The following is a 23,356-nucleotide window of genomic DNA, read 5'->3' as shown; positions in this document are numbered from 1 at the left end:
GCCCTGACACCAGTATGTTATGACTGACTCAGGCTCACGGTACGAGGGGAAGTGGGGGCATCACAACAGAAAGTCCAAGGTTGAAGAGTTTCCAACTAAGTAGCCAAGCCAAGAATGGTTTTCCTTTTTCCCCAGGCACAGTCCCTGAGGAAGCCTCTGCCCAACATGGTGCTTGGGTGCCACCTTGTGGCTAATCTGGGCAGTGTAGGCTGCACCTGGCCTGGCCAGGCAGCCTCAGGAGGAAGCCTGTCAGCCCTGCAGCCAGAAAACTGTCAGTCCACAGATCCCAGGTGATAATCCAGCCCAGACATGGATAAGAAAGGACAGGCTGCTCCAAAAGCTTCCCTCAGAGACCAAAGAGCCCCCAGAGCCAAATAATTTGTTCTTGGAGCAGCACTGGACCTGAGGGGGAGGCAGGCTTTTATACATCAATGTGAGGGAGCTTCGGATCTCATGGGACAGCAGACTCTGATGTGGGTAATCCTGACCATCCTTGATGGGGAGAGAAATATTTGGAAAGTTTAGGTTAGGGTGCCATGGGGGCCAAGATGGAGGGAAGGGAGGAGAGACTGTGGACAAGTAGACCACCCCCAGAGTTCCGGGAGTTGGGGGGAGGCTACCAGGATGTTCCCAGGCCAGCGGGGTGACCCCGGTGCCCTCTGCAGTGGGACACAATGTGGAACCTGGGCTCAGAGACTCCTCTTGCTGCAGCAGCTCAGAGCAGCTGGGGCAAATACAGCCAGGGGGGTCTTCCAACAGCAGGTGGTACCTGGAGCCCTAGGCAGGAGTGTCCAACGTTTTGGTGTCTCTGGGCCACACTGGAAGAAGAATTGTCTGGGACGCATATTAAATACATTGTGACACCTAACCACAAAAAAAAATCTCATAATGTTTTAAGTAAGTTTTGAGTTTTGTATTGGGTCACAATCACAGCCATCCTGAGCCACGTGTGGCCCACAGGCCACAGGTTGCACACCCCTGCAGGCAAGCCCAGGTAGCAGCCAGGTGACGCTGAGGGAAGAAAGGACAGGTGAGGCAGAGGAATGGATGGCAAGGTGCAAGCAGTCCTAGCCCTGCTGGAGGGCGCTGCCCCTCAGGGAGGGGAGGGAGGTAAGAGTTTTGAATGCCAGTGAAGGAACCTGGCCTTCAGGTGATTGGCAGTGGGGAACCTCTGCAGGGCTTTACTAGTAGTAACAAGGTCAGGTCTGCTTTCCCAAAGGATCCTTCTGGCAGCAAAGGGAATGGGGGTGAGGGGGCTGTGCCCGGGATAAGGCCTAGAGGTGACCCAGGACTAAGGCTTCAGGAGCCAGACCGGAGACTCCTATGGAGGTAGGATTGGCAGGACTTGGTGCCAGACGAGATGAGGTAGAGGGAGGAAGAGGGTGTAACCTGGCTCAGGCAGTGGGCTGGACTCCCTGAGAAAGGGCATCTAGAGGAGGAACCAACAGTGTAGTAGGAGGGCGGCGTGGCAGTATGGTCAGTGGTGACCATGTTGCATTTGAGATGCATGTGCCCACCTCATGTCTCACCTCCCCGGTTACCCCTTGTGTGGAGTCCTGGTGGCAGTCTGCAGGGCCTCAGCGGCATCCCCAAGGTCCGCAGGACTCCCTCCTCTCTCTGCTGACACATCTCAGCCTGTTACTGACTGTTGCCCCTCCAGGAGAGTGTCCTGGTCTTGGGGGTGGGGGAGGCCATTCACACATTGGAAAGCCCTGGGCCTGAATGAAGCCACGGCTCGGGGCTCCAGGCGTGAAAAGGACCCTTGAGAGCTAATTCAGCCTGTACTGCTCACTCCATTCCTCTCAGCTGGTCTCTTTTTTCCCCCTTTTTTTTTACTGTTCAACTTCAGTTGTCCCAATTTTCCCCCACCACTGTCCCCCACCCCACCCATCCCCCCCTCCTACATTCAAGCCTACCGCCACCCCACCCCACCCCCGTTGGCTTTGTCCACGGGTCCTTTATACATGTTCCCTGACAACCTTTCCCTCTCTTTCCCCTGTTATTGCCCTCTCCCCACCCCTCTGGTTACTGTCAGTTTGTTCTTTATTTCAGCATGGCTGGTTGTATTTTACTTGCTTGTTTGTTTTATTGATTAGGTTCCACTTATAGGTGAGATCATATGATATTAGTCTTTCACCCCCTGGCTTACTTATTTCACTTAACATAATGTTCTCCAGTTCCATCCATGATGTCGCCAAGGGTAGGAGTGCCTTCTTTCTTTCTGCCGTGTAGTATTCCATTGTGTAAATGTACCACAGCTTTTTGATCCACTCATTTACTGATGGGCACTTAGGTTGCTTCTAGCACTTGGCTATCGTAATTGCACTGCTATGAACATAGGGGAGCATAGGTTCTTTTGAACTGGTGTTTCAGGATTCTTTTTTATTTTTTTTAAGCTCATATTTCTTGATTTATTTGCACATCTGGACATCTGAGGAAATAATTGTTTTATGCAATGCAATTTTCTGCGATCAGCAGAAAAAATAAAGTCTCTTACCAAAAAAATTCTAAAACATTCATTAGCAGGATATTTAGCAGCCATTTATAATGATTTTTCGTATGAAGTTGAAATCAATATAAATTAAATATGAAAACTACCTAAAAAAGCATGCACCACAGTGAAATGGAATACAGAAACATGACAAAAATGTCAGTGCAAGAGCACTAAGGTACTGCTTTTACTTTTCTAGATTCCTGCAAGGAACTTTTGGGATGAAGCTCTTAAAGGAAACAGCGTCTTTTCACTTAGCCTCAATAATTAAGTGACCTCCAGAAAACCTCATTCTTTAAGGATTTCTGTTCTCCTGATCACGGCTGCGTCAGCTCTAACCTGGTTTTTCGCTTGTATCAGCTACCTGGGATGTCCCAAGGCTGCTTTAACCACCTCTGGGTGTCTCAGCTAGGAAAGCCTGCCTCAGTTCCGCCTGGAAGTCCGCCACAGGTGCTTGCTGCTGCTGGGAGCGCCGGGGGTACAGCTGACACTCTTGGTTGCTCAGGGAGGCCGTCCTCCTACGTTTGACCTGGACTTCCACCTTGGGTACGTGCTGTTCCGTGGTCCTTCTCAAGTGTAAGCGGTCCCTGGCCCGCTCCATCGCGCCGCTGCGGCTCCTCACACCACGTCAGGCATCGCCGGCGGCCGCTCCAGTCTCGGTGTTTCAGGATTCTTAGGGTATATTCCCAGCAGTGGAGTTGCTGGGTCAAAAGGCAGTTCCATTTTTAGTTTTTTGAGGAAATTCCATACTGTTTTCCACAGTGGCTGCTCTTCTAAGGCAAGGCTGGACTCTCACCTTCTCCAGGACGGCTTTCTGGCTTAGCCACACCCCACACGCAGGGCTGAGTTTCCACACTTCTGAGTGAACTCTGGAGCCAAGGGCTTTATGCCCCAGACCAGACGGGCTCCTCAGAGTAACCCCTCACCTCCCCCATCATGACGCCTCACACACACCCTCATCTCTCACCCTCTACACCAAAGCCTGCTCAGGCCAGGGCCACCCTCACTGTCCCCCTCTCATTGTTTTGAACTTCACATATCAAGGCTGCAGTGGGCTGGATGGTAGCTCCAAAACAGTTTCTCTAGGAGCTAACCTCTAAAACCTGTGAATGCGGCCTCTGTGGGAAGAAAGTCTTTGAGATGTAATTAAATTACAGATCTTCATACGAGATCATCCAGATTACCCAGGTGGGCCCTGAATTCAAGGACAAACGAACTTATAAGGGACAGAAGAGAAGGCATGTGAAGGCAGAAGCAGAAATTGGGGTTATGCAGCACAGACCACCAGAAGTTGGAAGATGCAAGGCTGGATGTTCCTCCAGAGTCTTCGCAGGGGGCGTGGCCCAGCTGACGCCTGGATTTCAGACTCTAGCATCCAGAACGGTGAGACAATAAATTTCTGTTCTTTAAAGACACCCAGATGGTGGCAATTTGTATGGAAACCCTAGGAAACTAATATGGGGGCTTTGGAACAGCAAGTGAACAGTTCTCAGAGGTCTGCATTGATCACAGCGTGAACAGACTGAATGCTGTGTCCAGCAAGAGCCGCACAGTCCTGGGGAAACCATCCCTGCTGGGGTTTCTGCCTTCAGGCCTAGGCCCCACCCTGTGGGAGGGCCATGGACAAACTGGGGGGTCCTAGGAGCCCCGGGAGAAGGGCAGTGTTGCCAGGGCTGCCCTCGGCCCAGGGAGTTAGGGGGTAGATGAAGTACGCTCAGCCTACTGTGAGGAAGTCCCTCCCCTTGGCACACCTCACACCTGAGCCTGGGGAGTGAGCAAGTTTTGGAAAGCTCCCGATGCCTCTGAGACCCTCCAGCCCTGGTTGCCCAATGGCCACCTTCTGTCACTTCAACCCAGTAGGGCTGAAGCAAACCTAAGCAGATGTCCTAGAGGGAGGGTGGGGTGTCCTGGGCTCCAAATGTCACAGTCTTGATTGGTTCCTACCCTCCCCCTCACCCCCAAGGCTTTGGGACCAACTGTGCAGCCTCATGCCCACCATCATTGCCGTTCCTACTCCTCATATCAAGCCTCTGCCTCTGTGGCTCTTTCTACACCCCCCAGGCCTGGCTCAAATGTCCACTCCTCCATGAAGCTTTCCCTGATCTCCATGGGCTCCTCCACTGGGTCTACAGCAGTGACAAGAGACAAGGGTGAAGTGGGTAGAGCCAGATTTGGATCAGATGACCCATCCCCACATTGCCGCAGATCTGATGAGTGACCTCAGATGAGTCACCTAAAGTTTCTAGATGGCCCACTTGTAAAATGGGGTATTCCTATTGTCACTTCAACAGGCCCTCACACAGCTTCATTCTCGTGCTTCTATCATTTCTCCCTCTCTTCCGTTAACATCATATAAGTATCCCTGATCCTTCAAAAAATCTCCCCATAGCATGTGCTCAGCACAAGTTTCACCTCCTTGGAATGCTTTATTGCTCATTACTGACATCTAGAGTCTGCCTGCTGGGCTGACCAACACCCTGCACTCCACTCCCCAACACTCCTTTGGCAGAGCCACCCCTGGGCTGGGATACAGCCTGAGTTTGGGATGTGAGGTCTGAATTCCTCTGTTTTTGTTGAGTTATTCCCCTTTTGCTCCCAAACAGAGACCTTGGGCACCCCCAACCAGTAGGAAGGGGCTGGCCTAGATGTCAGGAGACTGGGCTCTAGGCTATCTTGTGGATGTCCTAGGAGATCGAGTAGACACAGGGCACTGCCCATTGGCTCACCTGGAGCCTGGGCTCTCTGGAGGAGGAAGAGGGATGCATTTAATGCACTGAGGGAACCCTACTTGTTCTCTCTGCTATCGCCTGACAGTGAGTATGAGTTCTGGATGGGGGGCTGCCAGGAGGGCGGCGGGGGCTGAAAGGAGTCTCTTGTCAGGGAGGCCATCGCAGGAGTAGGGGATGAGTAGGATGGGCACAAGGAAGGAGGATAACTTGGCCTCCACACCTGCCCGTCATTCCCTCTCTGTCTCTCAGTCCATACCAATGACTCCATCTCCCTGCTACAGGTCTTCTTGGAAGGAAATCCTATTCTAGGCTTCGCCTATATCCTTCCTTTTTGAAACCGAGTCTCATCAACAGTGAAAAATAAGCAAAAGTTTAGTTCATTTCCACTCTCTCTTCTTGTTTTTTCTCATTAATTTTCTTTCATGGGACTTGCACCAAGCCCAGGTGTCTTTCTTGAGGTGGGGTAACAGTGAGAAGGACCTTGCCTTTGACGTTCTAAGCCCATCTCCATCAATTCTTGGCTTTATGTCATTAGACTACTTGCACCCCATCTTCCCTTCCTGTGGCTGACTCAAACTTAGACCCTCAGATTAGACCTCCTTCCCTCTGAGGAGCCTTCAGGATCCCAGAGGCTGAGTTGGAGATGTCCCTGGAGCTCCATGGCACTCTGGCCCTCCCTACTGGACTCTAAGTACCTTGGGTACTAAAACCACACCTAATGCACCATGAAGTCCCAGTGCATAGCAGAGTGCCTGGTACATGATAAATTTAAACATATGTTGCATGAACAAATAAATGGACAAATAAAGGATGATTTCATATGTTGGACTCTCAGTTGTAATACCTACCTAACAGAGACACTAGGGCTACTAAAAAAGGAGGGAACTATATGTGAAAGTACTGATAGTCCACAGAGCCCAGAGCATGGTAGGTCCTCAGAAAAGTGTTAGCTTTCCTCCTGCTCCTTGCTATCAAAACAACCCTCAGAAGACTATTTCTCAGAGTTACCAGAGAACAGAGCTGGGGCCACAGGGATGACACTATGTGAAAAGAGATGGCAGATCTAAGGAAGAAAAGCTGTTCAGGTAAAGCCACCTGCTCGTGGAACTGGTGGGCAACCTGTACAGCTGTGCAGGTGGGGACCTTCGTATCAGGAAGGAGCCGCACAAGATGACCTCTGTGGTCTTCTGCGGTCCTCTGCTGTCCATGGCTGTGAACTTGTGATTTCTCAGTTTTTGCATGGTCACAGAGGCCCAGAAGGGGATGCGAGGAGGCACCCATCTGCCCAGGGGCTGGACAGTTAGGGATCACTGCTATCTAAATACTGGGAAGTTGGCAGTTGCCACTTTGTATGCACACAGAATATCTTCCCTCTATGATAACCTATGATTTTAAAGCCCTAATCCTTCATCTTCTGAGTTTTTGATGTTGGAGAAATGAGGAGAGGCACCACATTTTTGTTTGGGATTCAGTCTGTAGTAGACCCATTTGTCCAGAAGCGGGTGTGTTCATGGATCCCAGAGTGTGTCACTGAGCATTGTAATAAGTGTGTATATGTGGTTTTACACATGCCCTAAAGGACTATCATTCTTACTCCCTAGAGTGAGTTGAAATGAGATAGTTGGAGCATGATTCAACAATGTCACCAACTTCGGTTCATTCTTTAGGTTAAGGTATTTAATTGCTGTATTGAGATGCAAATCACCCTGTATGAATCTATGCTGGTAAGTTTAAAATTCTTTATGAAATGTGCAAATTACCAGGAAGATGTAATTTACCAAGTTTACTTAAGAAGGGATTTAAAACCTGAGTAGATTAATTGCCGTGAAAGAAATCAGAAAGCCTTACCAATTAATTATCACCCAAACAAGGTCTGTGCACATGTTGTTATATTGTTGAGTTTATCCAAAACTTTCAAGGGATGAGATTCCTGTCCTATAAAAACTATTCTAGAAAATAGAATTTAAAAAGTGAATGGAGTTGATTCATTATGAAGCTGGTATAATTGTGATACCAAAACTTCATAAAGTTATTTTCAAAAAAGAAATGTATGGATCTATTAATAGAAGCAAACCATTTTCAGCAGAATTTAAAAGTATAACGATATGTAATAAATCTGTTTGTCAACAGGTCATATTTTAAAAATATTGGTCCATTTAGGCTGATGCCAAAAAAGCATTTGAAAACATTAAACAAAAATTCCTCATATTTTTCATTATTAAAAATTGGTAACAGGAGAATATTTCATTAACATGAAAAAGAATATCTATCTCAAACCAACAAGCAACATATACTTAATAGAGGAACAAAAGTTCTAATAAAATTAAGAAAAAAATAAATATACCTTTTCTTACCACTCTTTAGCATTGTTCTGCAAGTTCTGGTTTGTAAAATAAGATACAAACCAGATACAGAAGTCTACTTATTACTTTTTAAAAGGAAAAAGAAGAGAAAGGATAATTCTCCTTTGAACACCCAATAAAATCAACTGAAATTTTTTCTATTAATAAGGAAATTTTGTAAGTGTCAGGATAGATGATAAATGTAGAAAATCAGTAACTTTCCCGTATAAGATGGCTGCCAACTCAAATATATGATAGAAAATTATTGTATTCTCAATGGCAATAAATAGAAAAATATCTAGGAGTAAATTTAACAAAAGAAATGTGAGAGACCTATTAATTTTTCTACAAATACTGAGTGTCTCTATATGTCAGGTTCTGTATTAGGTTCCTGGAATATAAACATGAGCCAGATGAACAGAGTGCCTACTGTCACAGACCTATACAAATAAAACTAAAAGACTCCTGAGAGAGATAAATCAAGATTTGAAAACTTAGAGCACCATACCCTGATACTGCACAGAAAGACTGAATGTTGTCAAGATATGAATTCTCCACAGATTATTTTACAGGTTTAATGAAATCTCAATGAATAAAAATCACAATGGAATTATTTTTGAAATTTGGCAAAATGATTCTAATGGTTGGAAGAATAAAACTTGAGAATAACAAAAAAGTTTTTTTAACAGAAGCATTTGTAGAGCTAAGTGTCATTACAAATCTATGGTGAATAAAATTGTACAGCACTCTCTTACAACTCAATAATAAAAGACAGCTGAATTAAAAATGGGCAAAGGATTTAAAGAGACATTTCTCAAAAAAAATGCCAATATGCACATATGCACATAACATCATTAGCTCTCATAAAAATACAAATCAAAATGACTATAATGGCTAGAATAAAAAGATAGACAACATGTGTTGGCAAGAATGTAGAAAAATTGGAACTCTCACACATTAATGGTGAGAATGTAAAATGGTACAGCTGTTCTGGAAAACAATCCAGTAGTTTCTCAAAGAGTTAAACATAGAGTTCCTATGTATCCAGGAATTTCACTCCTGTATATGTATCCTAGGTAATGAAAACATTCACACAAAAATTGGTACATGAGTGTTCAGAGCAGCATTATTTATAATAGCCAAAAAGTAGAAACAACTCACATGTCAATCATCTGATGAGTGGATCATTAAAATGTTGTATATCTATATAATGGAATATTATTCAGCCATTAAAAAAGAATGACATACTGATAAATGTTATAATATGGATGAACCTTAAAAACATTATGCTAAGTTAAAGAAGCCAGCCATAAATGACCATATATTTTATGATTCCATTTACATGAAGTGTCTAAAGTAGGCAACTCCACTGACACAGAAAGTAGATTAGTGGTCGGCAGCCTAGTGCTGAGGGGACAGGGGGAAGTGGGAGCTGCTATGAATGGGTGCAGAAATTCTATTTGGGGTGACGACAATGTTGATTGTGATGATGGTTGTACAATTCTGTGTATTTACTAAAAAAAACATTGAATGGTATACTTTAAATGGGTAAACTGTATAGTATGTGAATTATATCTTAGAAGAACTTTTATTTCAAAAATGAAATGGTATTGGCATGAGAACAAAGAGAATATCACTACTGATAAAATGACCACACCACGTATAAGAACTTTATCTGGGATAAAGACAGTAGCACAAAACAGTGGAGAAAATGGAACAAAAACAATAATTTAGCAACTTGGGAAATATCTAACTTAGATTATCACTTTATGTCACATATCAAACTGAATTTCATGTGGCTCAAAACTTAACATAAAAAATTAGGCCTTATTTTAAAGAAGAACAAAACATAGTATACTATCTTTTTGATCTTTGAATGAAGAAGGATTTGCTAAGCTTAAAAACAAGAACTCAAAATAAGTAATATCAGTAAACTTAATTTTATAAATGTAAAAGTCTTACTCTTAATAATATCATAAACAAAATAAAAATAGTAACAAGGTTTAAGAAACCGTTTCAATGGATAAAAAAGGGGTAATGATTTTAATATTTAAATTGCTGAGAGAGCCCTGGCTTGTGTGGCTCAGTGGATTGAGCACTGGCCTGTGAACCATAAGGTCACTCGTTTGATTCCTAGTCAGGGCACACGCCTGGGTTGCAGGCCAAGTCCCCAGTTAGGAGCATGAGAGAGGCAACTGAGGCAGCTATCGCTGTTTCTTTCCTTCTCTGTTTCCCTCCCTTGCCTCTCTCTAAAAATAAATAAAATCTTTAAAAAAAACCCTAAATTTTAAAAATAAAAAAATTGCTGAAACACATAGTCCCTAGTAGTATATGGGCAAAGTACATGAATAGAAAATTCTCAGAAAAAGAACGTGCAAATCAAAATGTGATATTTTCCAACCATCAAGTTACTAAAATAATTTTTTTAATCATGGCAATTTAATACTAGCACCAGTGATTCAGTGACAAGATTGATACAACTTTCCTGCAAATCTACTTGGCACTCTAAAAAATATTCATATAACTTGATCCAACAATTCTATACCCAAAATCTACATTTAGGGCTTTACAGGCAAAGATTTAATGAAAGACACATTTCTCATTAAATTACTGCATTTAACTTCCCATTTTTCCCCCTAAGATATTGGAGACTCATGACGATCAACATCTGGTAAAGCTGGGGCAGGCCCTGGTAGGGGCCAAGGTACAGAAACCAGGCCTCCTGCCCCTCTTTTCTTCCCAGAGCCATCCTGCTCCCCAGGGAAGATACCAGCGTGGAGTAATGGCAGCTTCAATTTGTCCTACGCCAGCTTCCTCCTGGTGGGCTTCCCGGGGCTGCAGAAGACCCGCACGCTCCTGGTGCTGCCCTTCCTCAGCCTGTACCTACTGATTGTCTCCGCCAACGCCCTGGTCATCCACACAGTGGCAGCCCAGTGGAGCTTGCACCAGCCCATGTACCTGCTCATTGCCCTGCTCCTGGCTGTCAATATCTGTGCTGTCACCACTGTGGTGCCTGCCATGCTGTTCAACTTCTCCACCCATTTCAACTGCATCTCCCTGGCTCACTGTCTGGACCAGATGTTCTGCATCTACTTCCTCATTGTCTTTGACTGCAATATTCTCCTGGTCATGGCCCTGGACCACTATGTTGCCATCTGCAACCCACTCCGCTACCCTGAGATAGTGACAGGCCAGTTGCTAGCTGGCCTCATTGGGGTGGCAGTTGTCAGGAGCGCAGGTATTGTTGCTCCAGTGGTGGGACTGGCCTCTCGGGTTCACTTCTGCTGCTCAGATGTGATCCACCATTTTGCCTGTGAGCATATGGCCTTGATGAAACTCTCCTGGGGGGACATCTCCTTAAACAAGACTGTGGGGCTCACCATCCGCCTCTTGAACAGAGTCCTGGACATGCTGCTACTTGGAACCTCCTACTCCCACATCATCCATGCTGCATTTCGAATTTCATCAGGCAGAGCACGTTCCAAGGCCCTGAACACCTGTGGCTCCCATCTGCTGGTCATCTTCACTGTGTACTCCTCCACCATGTCCTCATCCATCGTCTACCGCGTGGCTCGCACTGCCTCCCAGGATGTGCACAGCTTGCTCAGCGCCTTCTACCTGTTGCTCCCATGTCTGGTCAACCCCATCATCTATGGGGCCAGGACCAAGGAAATTAGGCAGCACCTGGGAGTTCTGTTCCAAAGGGCACAGATGCAGGTGACCACTAGAAAGGGCTAATTCTTGTCCTCACATAGGGAACTTCCTGCCTGATTCTCTAGAACTTATAGGTCCTATAATCACTTTTAAAGTCAAGTGGGTAAATGTGTCGGTGAGTCATCCCTGCTGTATTTTGGCTTTGGCTACATGCATTCATCTTTGAGAGTCTTTTATCCATTTTCTGAAAAATATCTACTTACCCAGAGTTGCACAGTAACCAACTGCAAAGTCAGCTTCTGTCTCTGGCTTCTAAATTTTCTCCTTTTCTTTCTGCATGTGATTTTTTAAATTTAATTAATTATTTGTTTATTTTTTAGAGAAGGAAAGGGAGGAAGAAAGAGAGGGAGAGTAATATCAATGTGCAAGAGAAACATCAATCGGTTGCCTCCCACATGTCCCCAACATGGGACCTGGCCTGTAACCCATGCATGTGCCCTGACCAGTAATCAAACCAGAGACCTTTCAGTTTGCTGGACAATGCCCAATCCACTGAGCCACACCAGTCAGGGGTGAATGTGATTTTCATTGATTCATTCACTCTCATTCATTCCTCAAACATTTATTATGCATATATCATGCTAACCCCATGATTGCAAAGAAAGGAAAAAGATGGTCTCTATCCTGAAGGAGGTCCCAGCTTAGCAAGCTCTAAAGACATGTAATATCTTTACAATAATAGCTTTAGGTACAAAATTCTGTGAGAACATAGAGGAGGGGCAATCATGACCACAGAAAACTTCACAGAGAAGGTGAATTTGAGTTGTATTTGAAGAATAAGATTCAGTGTTTACTGGAGAGGAAGGAGGTAGAGAGGAGAAAAGTCATTCTAGGCCAAGGAGCAGTAAGTAAGAGATACACAAATTGGTACCAGGAGTGGGGTGCTGTGTAATAAAAATCTAAAAATTGTGGCATTGGCTTTGAGGTTGATCTGGTCACCCAGCCAATCTCATTGCTGTCTTCAGCAATGAATCCTGTTAGGTTAGTTTAACCAGATCCCCTTATCCCTGATGTTTCCTCTTAGTAATTTTCCATCCATTGACCCCCACCCTGCTCCTTGGCTATAAATTCTCCCTTGCCTCTACTGTATTTGGAGTTGAGCCCAGTTCTATACAAAGGTCTCTTTTTCCTTATTGCAACTGTCCTGAATAAAATTTGTTTTTACCACTTTAACTACTGTTCTGCTCTAGTTTTTCTTTGACACTATTTCCACTTGTGTTTTTGCAGCTCTACCACAATCATGAGAACATGCTTGTGCTAGCCTGCTGGAGGAACAAAAGATGCATTTAGCAGAGCTGAGCTGCCCCAGCCATCCCACAAATGTTAACTAGATAAGCTGATAGCCAGCCAACACTTAAACATGTGAGCGAGCCCAAGAGTAGTCAGCAGAGCCACCTAACTAACCATCCCGAGTGTGTGAACAATAAGTGCTGACAATAAATGTAAATTGAGTTTCTGTGACTGTTTGCTATGCAGTAATTTTATGATAAGAGGTAACTGACAAAATGACTAAACAATGGTTTATACACCTATGTCTACAATGAAAGTTAGTCTTCTCCTTTTATTACATTGGTTTAATATATATTGGATAAATGTCTTTCTAACTTTTGAAGATGAGTTCTAAAAGGGAAGAAACCGTATTTTCAAAATAGAGTAAGGTAGTGAGAAAACATTATTATTTTAATAGGGAAGTCATTGATTGACAAACACATTGACAAATGCTTGAAGGCAGGAGGTATTAACAGTGAGGGAGACCGTGCCCATTCCAACAAATACTACTCCAGTAAAAGAAATTAGGGCTTCTCAAGGAAATGGCTGATTCTAGGACTGGGGTATGAAAAATAAAAGGTGACCCTGGATTTGAGCACAAAGTAAGGAAGTGCTCAAAAATAATGGGGGCATGTCAAAAGGACAGCAGGACCAACATGAAGAGGCTTCTAGTAGCCAAGTCAGTAACAATTTGAGCAACAAATAAAGATAATAATATGTGATAACCTTTAGAATATGAATCCAGAAGTCCATGCTGATTTAGATAGATGGACAGACAGATGGATAGATGATAAGGGGAAGTTCTTCTTTATAGTAAAACTTCAATTAATAAATGCAGAAGGAATAATAGAGGTAGAAAATATCCATTGATCAAACATCACAGTAATAAACATTTCAATCAAGAATGATCAATGTATGCTGAAATTAGTGGGCAAAAGTCTCAAAGTATTCCCTTGGGAGGTCCTTAATTACCAAGGGAAAATAATAACTTTCCATTGAGAAGCCTGGAAGTCTCTTAAGCAAATGATAGATGAAAACATCCCCAGTAGTGGCACAAAGTGATATCATGTGTATTCTGAAATGGTATTATGAGAGGGACACAATATCACTTCTGTGATATGCTTGCAAAAAACTGCATAACCTGAATTTAATCGAAGGGAAACACAATACCACCCCAAAATGAGGGGTGTTCTACCAAACAACTTACTGGTACTCTTCCAAAGTGTTCAAGTCCTGAAAGATAGGAAAGGCTGAAGAACTGTTCCAAACTAAAGGAAGGGAGACATGAAAACTAAATACAAACATGCAGTACTGGATCGGATCCTAGGTCATAAAAGGGATGTTAGCTGAGTATTTGTCAGAAAATTGGATAATCTATAAATTTAATAGTAGTAGTGTGTCAATATTAAGTTCCTGAGTTTGATAATTTTACTATGGTTATGTAAGATGCTAACACTGGTAAATCTTGGTGAAATGTACACAGGAATTTTTTGTACTGTTGTTTCAACATTTTCAAAGTCTGAAGTTATTTCAAAATTAAAAGTTAGAAAATGTTAAAAGTAGGTGGAACTATTCTCTTTGGAAAATGTCAGAAGTGTTCAGTTACTAGCAAGAAGGAAGATGAGAAAGACAAAATGGCAAAAGTGTGCATATTTTACAGTGTGACCCCTTCCCTTTAATCCCCTCATCGAAGGCTACAAAAATCACAAAGCCACACATATACCTAAGAGAACAGCAAATGTAGAGCAAAGACAAAGTGAATATGATGTACTAAGCCAGAAGAACTTGCTGATATCATGGTGAGGGCTCCATATCATCACACCTCAGGAGAGGCTATATGTGTGATGTATAGTATGCATTACATTGTTAACTATTTACTTGAAATATTGAAGAAAGGTACATCTCGATGTTGAAGTCCAAACCATAAAGCTTTTACAAAGTAATAAAGGAACATATCTCCATGACATAGAGATGAGAGTTTTATTAAAGAAAACACAAGCAGCACTAACCTTATTACAAAAGAAAGAAAAAACTATATAAATTTGACTACATAAAGGAAAAAGGGGATAAATCTGATTACATTAAACTTCAGAACATTTGGTTATCAAAGGTAGAGCTGCCACTTCTAGGTAGTAGATTATGTAGTAACCAGCACAAAGGCATCTGACAAAAGCCAGTGGAAGATGAAATTTAGCCCATGTTACATTTGCAAAGCCAACAGAGAGGGAGCCTTTTTGTAATTTGTGTAAAGTTACCCTATGTACTAGACACAGCTTCAATCAAAAGACACCACAAGAGCCCTGGCCAGTGTGGCTCAGTTGGTTGGAGCACCATTCTGTAACTGAAGGGTTGCATGTTTGATTCCCAGTCAGGACACATACCTGGGTTGCAGGTTTGATCCCTATTCAGGGCACATGCCAAAGGCAATTGATTGATGTTTCTCTCTCACATTGATGTTTCTCTCCCTTCCTCTTTCTCTAGAAGCAATGAAAAATGTCCTCAGGTGAGGATATAAAAATTTGAAAAAGAAAAAGACACAAGAGAGTAAAAAGGCAAGCCAGAGATTTGGGACAGATATTTGCAATAAATTTAACCAACAAAGAACTATGATCCAGAATACATAAAGAAAAACTAAAAATTAGTGAGAAACAGGCAGATGACTTAATAGTAAAACAGACAAAAGACTTGAGCAGTCACTTCAAAAAATAAGCATATGGAAATATATTCGACCTCCAGCCCCTCACATACAAATGTTCAGGTTATGCACTGTATAACCGCACAACATCTATCATGTAGATGTGGTAGATTTGTACATGTATCTCAACAATCTCCCTAGCAAATGACAATGAAAACTGTCATTACTACTAGTGAGGTTGTAGACTGGTAACACCTCTTTGGAAGACAATTTGCCATCACCTAGGGCAACTAAACACATGTACACCTTTGACCCCTCAAATCTCCTCAGGCACATGGGCATCAAGATACATGTTTAAGAATATTCACAGTGGCATTATTCATAACTATGAAAAACCAGAAACAACATAAATGTCCTTCAGCAATTAAATGTATAAAATATGATACATTCATACATTGGCATGCTATCAAATTAAAATAAACCTGTCACATACAACATAAATTTTGCAAATACTAATTTTTTTCTTATTGTTTTCAAATCTCTTTAGGATATAATGTACTGTATAAAGCAAAAAAATCTATACAATGTATTGTGGGGTTTATAATTCATGTAAAAATTAAACATATGACACAAATAAAACAAACACTGGGAAAGGGAAAATGGAGGAATCCTGTCGTAAGGATCTCACACTATTGATTATAGTGACATAATATTACTTAAAGGTTAAGATACATACTATAAATCCTGAGGCAACCACTAAAATGACAGAGGCACAGCTAATAAGCCAACAAAGATAAAATAAAATCATAAAAAATAATCAATCCAAAAAAGAAACAAATGTAAAAAAAAGAAGCTTTTTCAGTCCTGTTCTTTCCAAATTCCAGAGGAAAGACTGGTGATGTGTCCCTGAGGACCCAGTCCCCATCTCTGTGGGTCTCAGCTGTTCACAGCAGAGTCCAACTAAAGTCACCACCTGCCAGAGCTCCTTAGCATCCAGGCTGGGGAAGTAAATACCTAGCCAATCTCAGTGGGTGAGGGTACACTCATGCATGCATACAAACACACACACACTCCCCTAGATCAGGTCTGTACCTTGACCACTGGGCTCTTTCACTGTCACCTAAAGTGCCTTCCCTGATTTTGGGTGGCCTGAGTGTCCCTGTAACCCCCAAATTGCAGGAGTCCCTTCCTGCAATTTGATAATGAGAGCGCCTCACCCACCTTCTCAGGTCTGTACTGCACTCCTTACCAGTTAGGGTGCGCTAAAGCCAATTCTTGTTTCTGAAGTTACAAGGCTCCTCTCTCGCCATTGTTCAGTTGTTTGTTCCAGGTGATTTCTCCACAATTTACTTGTAATTACAGGTTGGTCCTGGGAGGAGGTCAGTGTGACTTCCACTCACTCCTCCACTATCTTGATTCTCCTTTTTCTGAACTCCACCTTTTAGTACTGACAAACCTAAGTTCACATTCCAGCTCTACTATTTAATACCTGTGACACTTGAAAAAAACTTCCTGAAGTTCAGTTTCCACATCTATGCAATGGGAAGTGTTAATAGTCTTTATCTTTTAGGGTTGCTGTATTAAAGAGATACTAGATCAAAAGCCCTGGTAACCATGCATAGCATGTAGTACGTACATAATAAATGGAGCCTCTCTGGTGCTGCCTCAAGTGTAGGGTGTGAAGAGGGAAAGCTGTGGTATAGATGGGAGAGTCTTAGAAAATCTCAATTTGAAGCCTGGCTCTACTTGCTAGGTGAGACTAAGCAAATCACTTGAAATCTGAGCCTTTATGGGGTTAGTTTTTCATTCATTCATTCATTCATCCATTCAACCTCAAATGACTGTTCTAAGTTACAAATGAAAATGTTTATTAAAACCCCTTTGTGCATTAATTTTTTCCTTCAACACAACACTTACTAAGTCCATGTTCTGCAGTAGGCTCTGCACCTGGCACTGAGACAGAGATAGGTAACAACACATGATCTTCCTACTAGCAATACCTTCAGCCTAGCAGGGAGATAGATCAGCACACTGGTGATTATTGCGCAATAAAGACATGCCCAGCTCCTTAGCTTTAAAGGTGAGGAGAAAGACTGAAAACTTGAGTGATGTGTGAAGTTAAGAACAGCTTACTTTCTCCAATAACAAACTTGAACTTTTTCATATGCTGAGGGGGAAGTGTGGAGAAGTAGAAGATATCTTGAGGACAGAAGAGACATCTCTTTTCACTAGGAACTGAAGAAAGATAAGTACAATAGCCAGTTTGCAGGGACAGGGGGATGTTAAAGAAGCTCATCAAACTTTTACAGTGGAGGAGCTTTACCTCTCCTTGCAGAGAGCACATAATGTCTGACATCTTCATTTCATCTGCTGCACTCCTTTGCTACTCAGAACATTAAGCTTTACAGGGTGATTAGCTGTGTTGGTCTTTTGCCACTACTAGTTGGTAAAGTCCTTTACCTGGAAGCCTTCAGAGGAACAGAACTTCTTCTCCTCTGGTTTCCTGAACTCCACTTGCTCCTTGTTCTCACTGTACCTGTCTTCCCTCGTTTTCTGTCTCCTTCACTGACATCTGATATTCTACCTGCCTCTTTGGATTCTATCTCATGCTCTCTGTAAAATTATAATTCCCATCTCCAGCCTTAATCTTTCAACTGTGCACTATACCCTTATATCCAGTTGATGATCTGACATCTCTTCATTCGTGAGTCCTCATAAATCCAAGTGCAGTCATATTTGTACTTTCTAGTGCCCCAATCCTGTTCCTCCTTTCTCAGGTTTTGGCAGCATCCTTCTGCTCCTACTTGAGGAGGTTGTTATTCTACATTTCCTTTATTGATTGCTTCATGGCCCAGTGTCAAAATAAACTCCTTTGGGAAATTCCTAAGTAATCCTAAAATACAGAAGAGAAAAGCAAATTACAGTTCACTAGATAGAGGCCAGCCAACCTCATCCAAGTTAAGGGTTCATGGGCAGCCCATTCCAGCTTTTCTCCCCCTTAAAGATGACTACCAGTATCAAGAGGGGAGATCCAAGATGGTGGCGTAGTAGGTAGAAGCTACACTAACATCCTCCCAAGACAAAACTGGAATTACAACTAAATTATACAAAAATCATCCTGAATAACCAGCTGAAGACTATCTGCAGAGAAGCCTTATAAGCGAGGACTTACAGAAGGATGACTACCAAAAAACTAATAAAATAAAATAAATGAAAATTAAATTTTTAAAAAATGATGACTAGGACTTCTGGCCAAGATGGAGGCGTAGGTAGACACACTTCACCTCCTCGCACAATCATAAGGATCACAACTAATCTCAAAACAAAATACCACCAGAACTTCCAGAAAATCAAACTGTATAGAAGTCTGACAACCAAGGATTTAAAGAAGAGATATTCATCCAGATAGGTAGGAGGAGCAGAGACAGGGACCTGAGGCAGAGAGGACGCAGTGTGGCGGCAGCAGCAGCAGTGGTGGCAGGCAGAACAGGTCCCACATTCACCTGTGGTGGATAAAAACTGGGAGGGACACCTGGGGAGCAAGTCATCCCAGCCCCAGGCCAGACCACGCAGCTCAGGCTGCCAGTGCTGGAAAAATAAAGCCTTATAATTTCTGGCTGAAAAACTAGTGGGGTTAGGGCAGCAGAGGAAACTGTCTCTCAGGAGAGTCCGTTTAAAGGACCCACATGGCCCTAGGACGTACACAAACCCACCCACTCTGGAATTCTGCACCAGGGCAGCAGCTAGAAGGATACCAGTAGTATATGGGATTAGGAGAAGTGATTGGAATTGGAGTGAGAGCCAAGAAAATGGCACTGTTCCCTCAGCCCCCTCCCTCACATACAGTGCCAGAAGGCATGAAGATGTTTGCCCCACCCTGGCAAATACCTAAGGCTCTGCCCCTTACAACATAACAGGTGCACCAAGACGGAGTCAAAGCAGATCTACCTAACACACAGAAGCAAACACAGGGAGGCTGCTGAATTGAGGAGACAAAGAAAAATGGCCCAATGAAAGAACAGATCAAAACTCCAGAAAAGGAACTAAGCAAAATGAAGATAGCCAACCTACCAGATGAAGAGTTCAAAACACTGGTGATAAGGATGTTTAGAGAACTCACTGAGTACGGCAAATGCATAAAGGAAGAAATGAAGGCTATACAAGTGAAATACAGAAAAATCCACAGGGAACCAACAGTGAAGGGAAGAAGCCAGGGTTCAAATCAACAATTTGGAACAGAAGGCAGAAATAAACCATTAACCAGTACAGAATGAATTCAAACAAGAAACAAAAATTCAAACAAGAATTCAAACAATGAATTCAAACAAGAAACAAGAATTCAAAAAACTGAGGTGAGAATGAAACTCTGGGACATCTCCAAACATGCCAACATCTGAATCATAGGGATGCCAGAAGGAGAAGAGGAAGAGTAAGAAATTGAAAACTTATTTGAAAAAATGAAAGAAAATGTCCCTAATTTGGCAGAGGAAATAGACATGCAAGTCCAGAAAGCACAAAGTCCTAAGTTGCATCCAAAGAGGACCACAGCAAGACACATCATAATTAAAATGCCAAAGGTTAAAGATAAACAGAATCTTACAAGCAGCAAGAGAAAAGCAAAAGAGCTACCTACAAAAGAGTTCCCATAAGACTATCAGCTGATTTCTCAAAAGAAACTTTGCAGGCTAGAAGAGATTGACAAGAAGTATTCAAAGTGATGAAAAGCAAAGACCTACAACCAAGATTACTCTATCCAACAAAGCTATCATTTAGAATTGAAGAGCAGGTAAGTGCTTCCCAGACAACATAAAGCTGAAGGAGGTCATCATCACCAAGCCCTTCTTTTATGAAATGTTAAAGGGACTTATTTAAGATCAAAACTATGAACAGTAAAATGACAACAAACTCACAACTATCTACAACTTAATCTTAAAAAAAAAAAAACTAAGCAAACAACTTGAACAGGAACCGAATCATAGAAATGGAGATCACAAGGAAGGTTATCAGCAGGGAGAGGGAAGGGGGAGAATGCAAATTAAGACGCAGAGTTGGTAGGTAGAAATAGACAGGGGTATGCTAAGAATAGTGTAGGAAATGGAGAAGCCAAAGAGCTTATATGCACGACCCATGAATGTGAACTAAGGGGGGTGGTGAGGATTGCTGGACTGAAGGGGGTACCAGGCAGAGGGGAGTAAAGGGGAAAAAGATTGGGGTAACTGTAATAGCATAATCAATAGCGTATACTTTTTAAAAAAGGATGATTACCCTCTGGTATTTGGGAAGGAGGAACATGGATCTCTAAACATCTTGTCTACTGCTCTTCCAGGTGGCATTTCCCTCCTGGCCCCTTTCTTCTGTCATGGACCACCTCTCATCACATTTGTTCTCTACTTCTCAATTCTACTCTCTTCCATTAAAGTCTTCAACAGACTTCCACTACAAGAATTTTTACCCACTCCCCACAAGGATTGTGTGATCCTTGCCTGATCACAAGAAGCAGTACATTTTCCAAAGTCTGTGTTTTTCTACCTAAGAATGTTCTAAAGATTTCCAGGAACACATTCTAGGGTGGGTTTGATATTCCAAATCCAATTCCTTTTAAGGTGTCCCTGTGAATTTCCAGATGTGCCACTTTCTTCTTCTGAATATTCAGAAGGTGGCTATAGTAACACCCATATAAACATTGATTTTCAGAAACAGTACATCTAAACCTGTAAGGAAGTACATGTGCTAGCTGCTCAACAATCTATAAGGCTTCACCAATCTTCAATGTAGTTAGTAGTAATAGTTAAGTGATCAACTGCCTGATTAACCTGAAAGGTTTTCTGGGACACCAGACATTCAGTGCTAACACCAGGAAAGTCTTGGGCAAATCAGAACAAGTTCATTATTCTAAAGTAGTTAACAACATGCAGTCTGGAGTCTGAATGGCTGGCTTCAAATCTAGCTGCCATTTACTGGCTCAATGATCCTGAACTTTAGGATGACTTACCTCTCTGTGCCTTACTTTCTTCACCAGTAATATTATTTTAAAAAGTTAAATTTAGCCCTGGCTGCTATGGCTCAGTTGGTTGGAGCATCGTCCCATAAACCAAAAAATCACAGGTTTAATTCCCAGTCAGGGCACATACCTGTGCTGTGGGTTTGATCCCTAGTCGGGGCACATACAAGAGGCAACCAATCGATATTTCTCTCTCACATCAGTATTTCTCTCCCTCTCCCTCCCTTCCTCCTTCCCCCTCTTTCTAAATTCAATGAGCATGTCTTGAGTGATGATTAAAAAGAAATTTAATACATTTGGGACACTGCCTGACATGTGGAAATGTCCAATAGGTTTAGCTACTTTTATCAGTGTTAGTTCTTCTCATCACACCCACCACTACCAAATCTTGCCCTCTAAGAATCTGAGTAAGATTTAGGCTTATTACTGAATCATACATCTTTTATTATCTGCTGTTAATTATACAAAATTCTGGCCAAAGCTTTCAAATTACTGCTTTCAGAGCCCAACTGAAAGTTTATTCTCTTCCCATCTTCCTATTTTTCATTTGCCCACTCAACAATCAAAAAGCTACACTCAAGCACGTTCTGTGTGCCTATGATGGCTATGTGCTTGAGACTCCAGTAAACACACCAGAAGTATGCTATTATGCCTGCTCTCCTGGAAGTCACATTCTGAAAGGAAAGTGCGGTCATCATCCATGACACTGAGGACAAAGCCAGACCGGAGGCCCCACAGCCAGTCTATAGGGGCTGAGGAAAGGACAACTCTCTGTGACCTGTTATTTGTGGAAGACGACAGGGATTCCCCTGTAACTTTCCTTTATCCTTGCCACAGTACACTGCAGGTCCAAAGGCAATTTGGAGGCAGAAGCCCTTCTTCTTCAGGGGATCTCAGTGTATTTTCTTTTCAGAACTTCAACTAATTGGATGAGGCCACCCACATTACAGAAAATAATCTGATTTACTCAGTCTACTGATTTAAATGTTAATTTTATCTAAGAATACCTTCACAGCATTATTTAGACAGGTATTTGAACAAATAGCCTAGCCAGCTGACATGTTAAATTAACCATCACAGATGCCTAGGCTCAGAGCAAACCTAGCCAGGTGTGGAAGGAATACCCTAGCAAAAAGCCAATCTGCAAAGACTTAGAGAGCTCCTGAAACTCGACGAAATCTGGAAAAACATTAATGATGAATAAACAGTAACTATCCGTGGGGAAGCCCAGTCATCAGAATTCCTAGACAAAGACATTAAAACTGTCTTAAATATGCTTGAGTAACATAAGGAAAACATGAACACATAAGTATAAGAAATCAGGAAAACAATGTATTGACAAAATCAGAAAAATCAGAACATCAACATAAGAGATAGAATTATTAAAAGAAACCAAATTCTAGAACAGGAAGAAACAGTAACTGAAATGAAAAAAATCACGAAAGGGCTTAACAGCAGATTTAGCAAGAAGAAAGAATCAGTAAACATGAAGAAGGGACAACTGAAATTATCAAGTCTGAGCAGAAAAAAAGATGAAAAATACTGAACAGAGACTAAGACTCTTGTGGGACACAAGCAATAGACAAACAGATGCATTATGGGAGCCCAAGAAGGAAAAGGACAAAGAGATTACCTGAAAAAATGGCTGAAAACTGACCAAATTTTGTGAATCTACCAATCTGAGCAGCTCAACTGAACACCAGTAGGATTAAACTCAGAGATCCACACCAAGACACACTATAATCAAACTGTCAAAAGCCACTGAGATGGTTATCAAAAATACAATAAAGTAACAAGTGTTGGGAAAGATATGGAATAACTGGGACTCTCATTCACTGCTGGTGGAAATTCAAAAAGATACAACTTCTGTACAAAACAGACTGGCATTCCTCAAAAGTTAAACAGAGATTATCACATATTCTAGCAGTTTCAGTTCTAGGTATATAGCCAACAGTATTAAAATTAGGAATTCAAACATATTTCTACATCAACGTTCATAGCTTTAGTCTTAATAGCCAAAAGGTGGAAATAACCTAAATGTACATTAACAGAAAAATGGATGAGCAAAATGTGGTGTATATACATACACATATATATGTATATACACCACATTTTATATATATATATATATATGTTCAAATGTTACCCAGCCTTTAAAAGGAAATCTTACATGCT

General features: G+C 42.2%; 2 protein-coding genes across 2 annotated transcripts; one reads left to right on the top strand and one right to left on the bottom strand.

Moving 5' to 3' along the window:
• Positions 1-2,830: 2,830 nt before the first annotated feature.
• Positions 2,831-3,145, bottom strand: LOC129076358 (SNRPN upstream reading frame protein-like). Its single transcript, XM_054580531.1, has one exon. The coding sequence runs from the start codon at positions 3,090-3,092 to the stop codon at positions 2,877-2,879; it is 216 nt and encodes a 71-aa protein (XP_054436506.1). The 5' UTR covers positions 3,093-3,145; the 3' UTR covers positions 2,831-2,876.
• Positions 3,146-3,789: 644 nt separating this feature from the next.
• Positions 3,790-11,333, top strand: LOC129076352 (olfactory receptor 52K1-like). Its single transcript, XM_054580525.1, is given in 2 exon segments — positions 3,790-3,874; positions 10,306-11,333. Coding segments are annotated over 2 exon segments (1,113 nt in total).
• The last annotated feature ends 12,023 nt before the right edge of the window (positions 11,334-23,356 follow it).

Source organism: Pteronotus mesoamericanus, unplaced genomic scaffold (genome assembly GCF_021234165.1).
Source record: "Pteronotus mesoamericanus isolate MK-2021 breed Mesoamerican mustached bat unplaced genomic scaffold, CSHL_Meso_final contig_590, whole genome shotgun sequence".
Taxonomy (NCBI): Eukaryota; Metazoa; Chordata; class Mammalia; order Chiroptera; family Mormoopidae; genus Pteronotus; species Pteronotus mesoamericanus.
The sequence above is the reverse complement of the archived record's forward strand: the minus strand, read 5'-3'. Positions and strand labels throughout refer to the sequence as shown.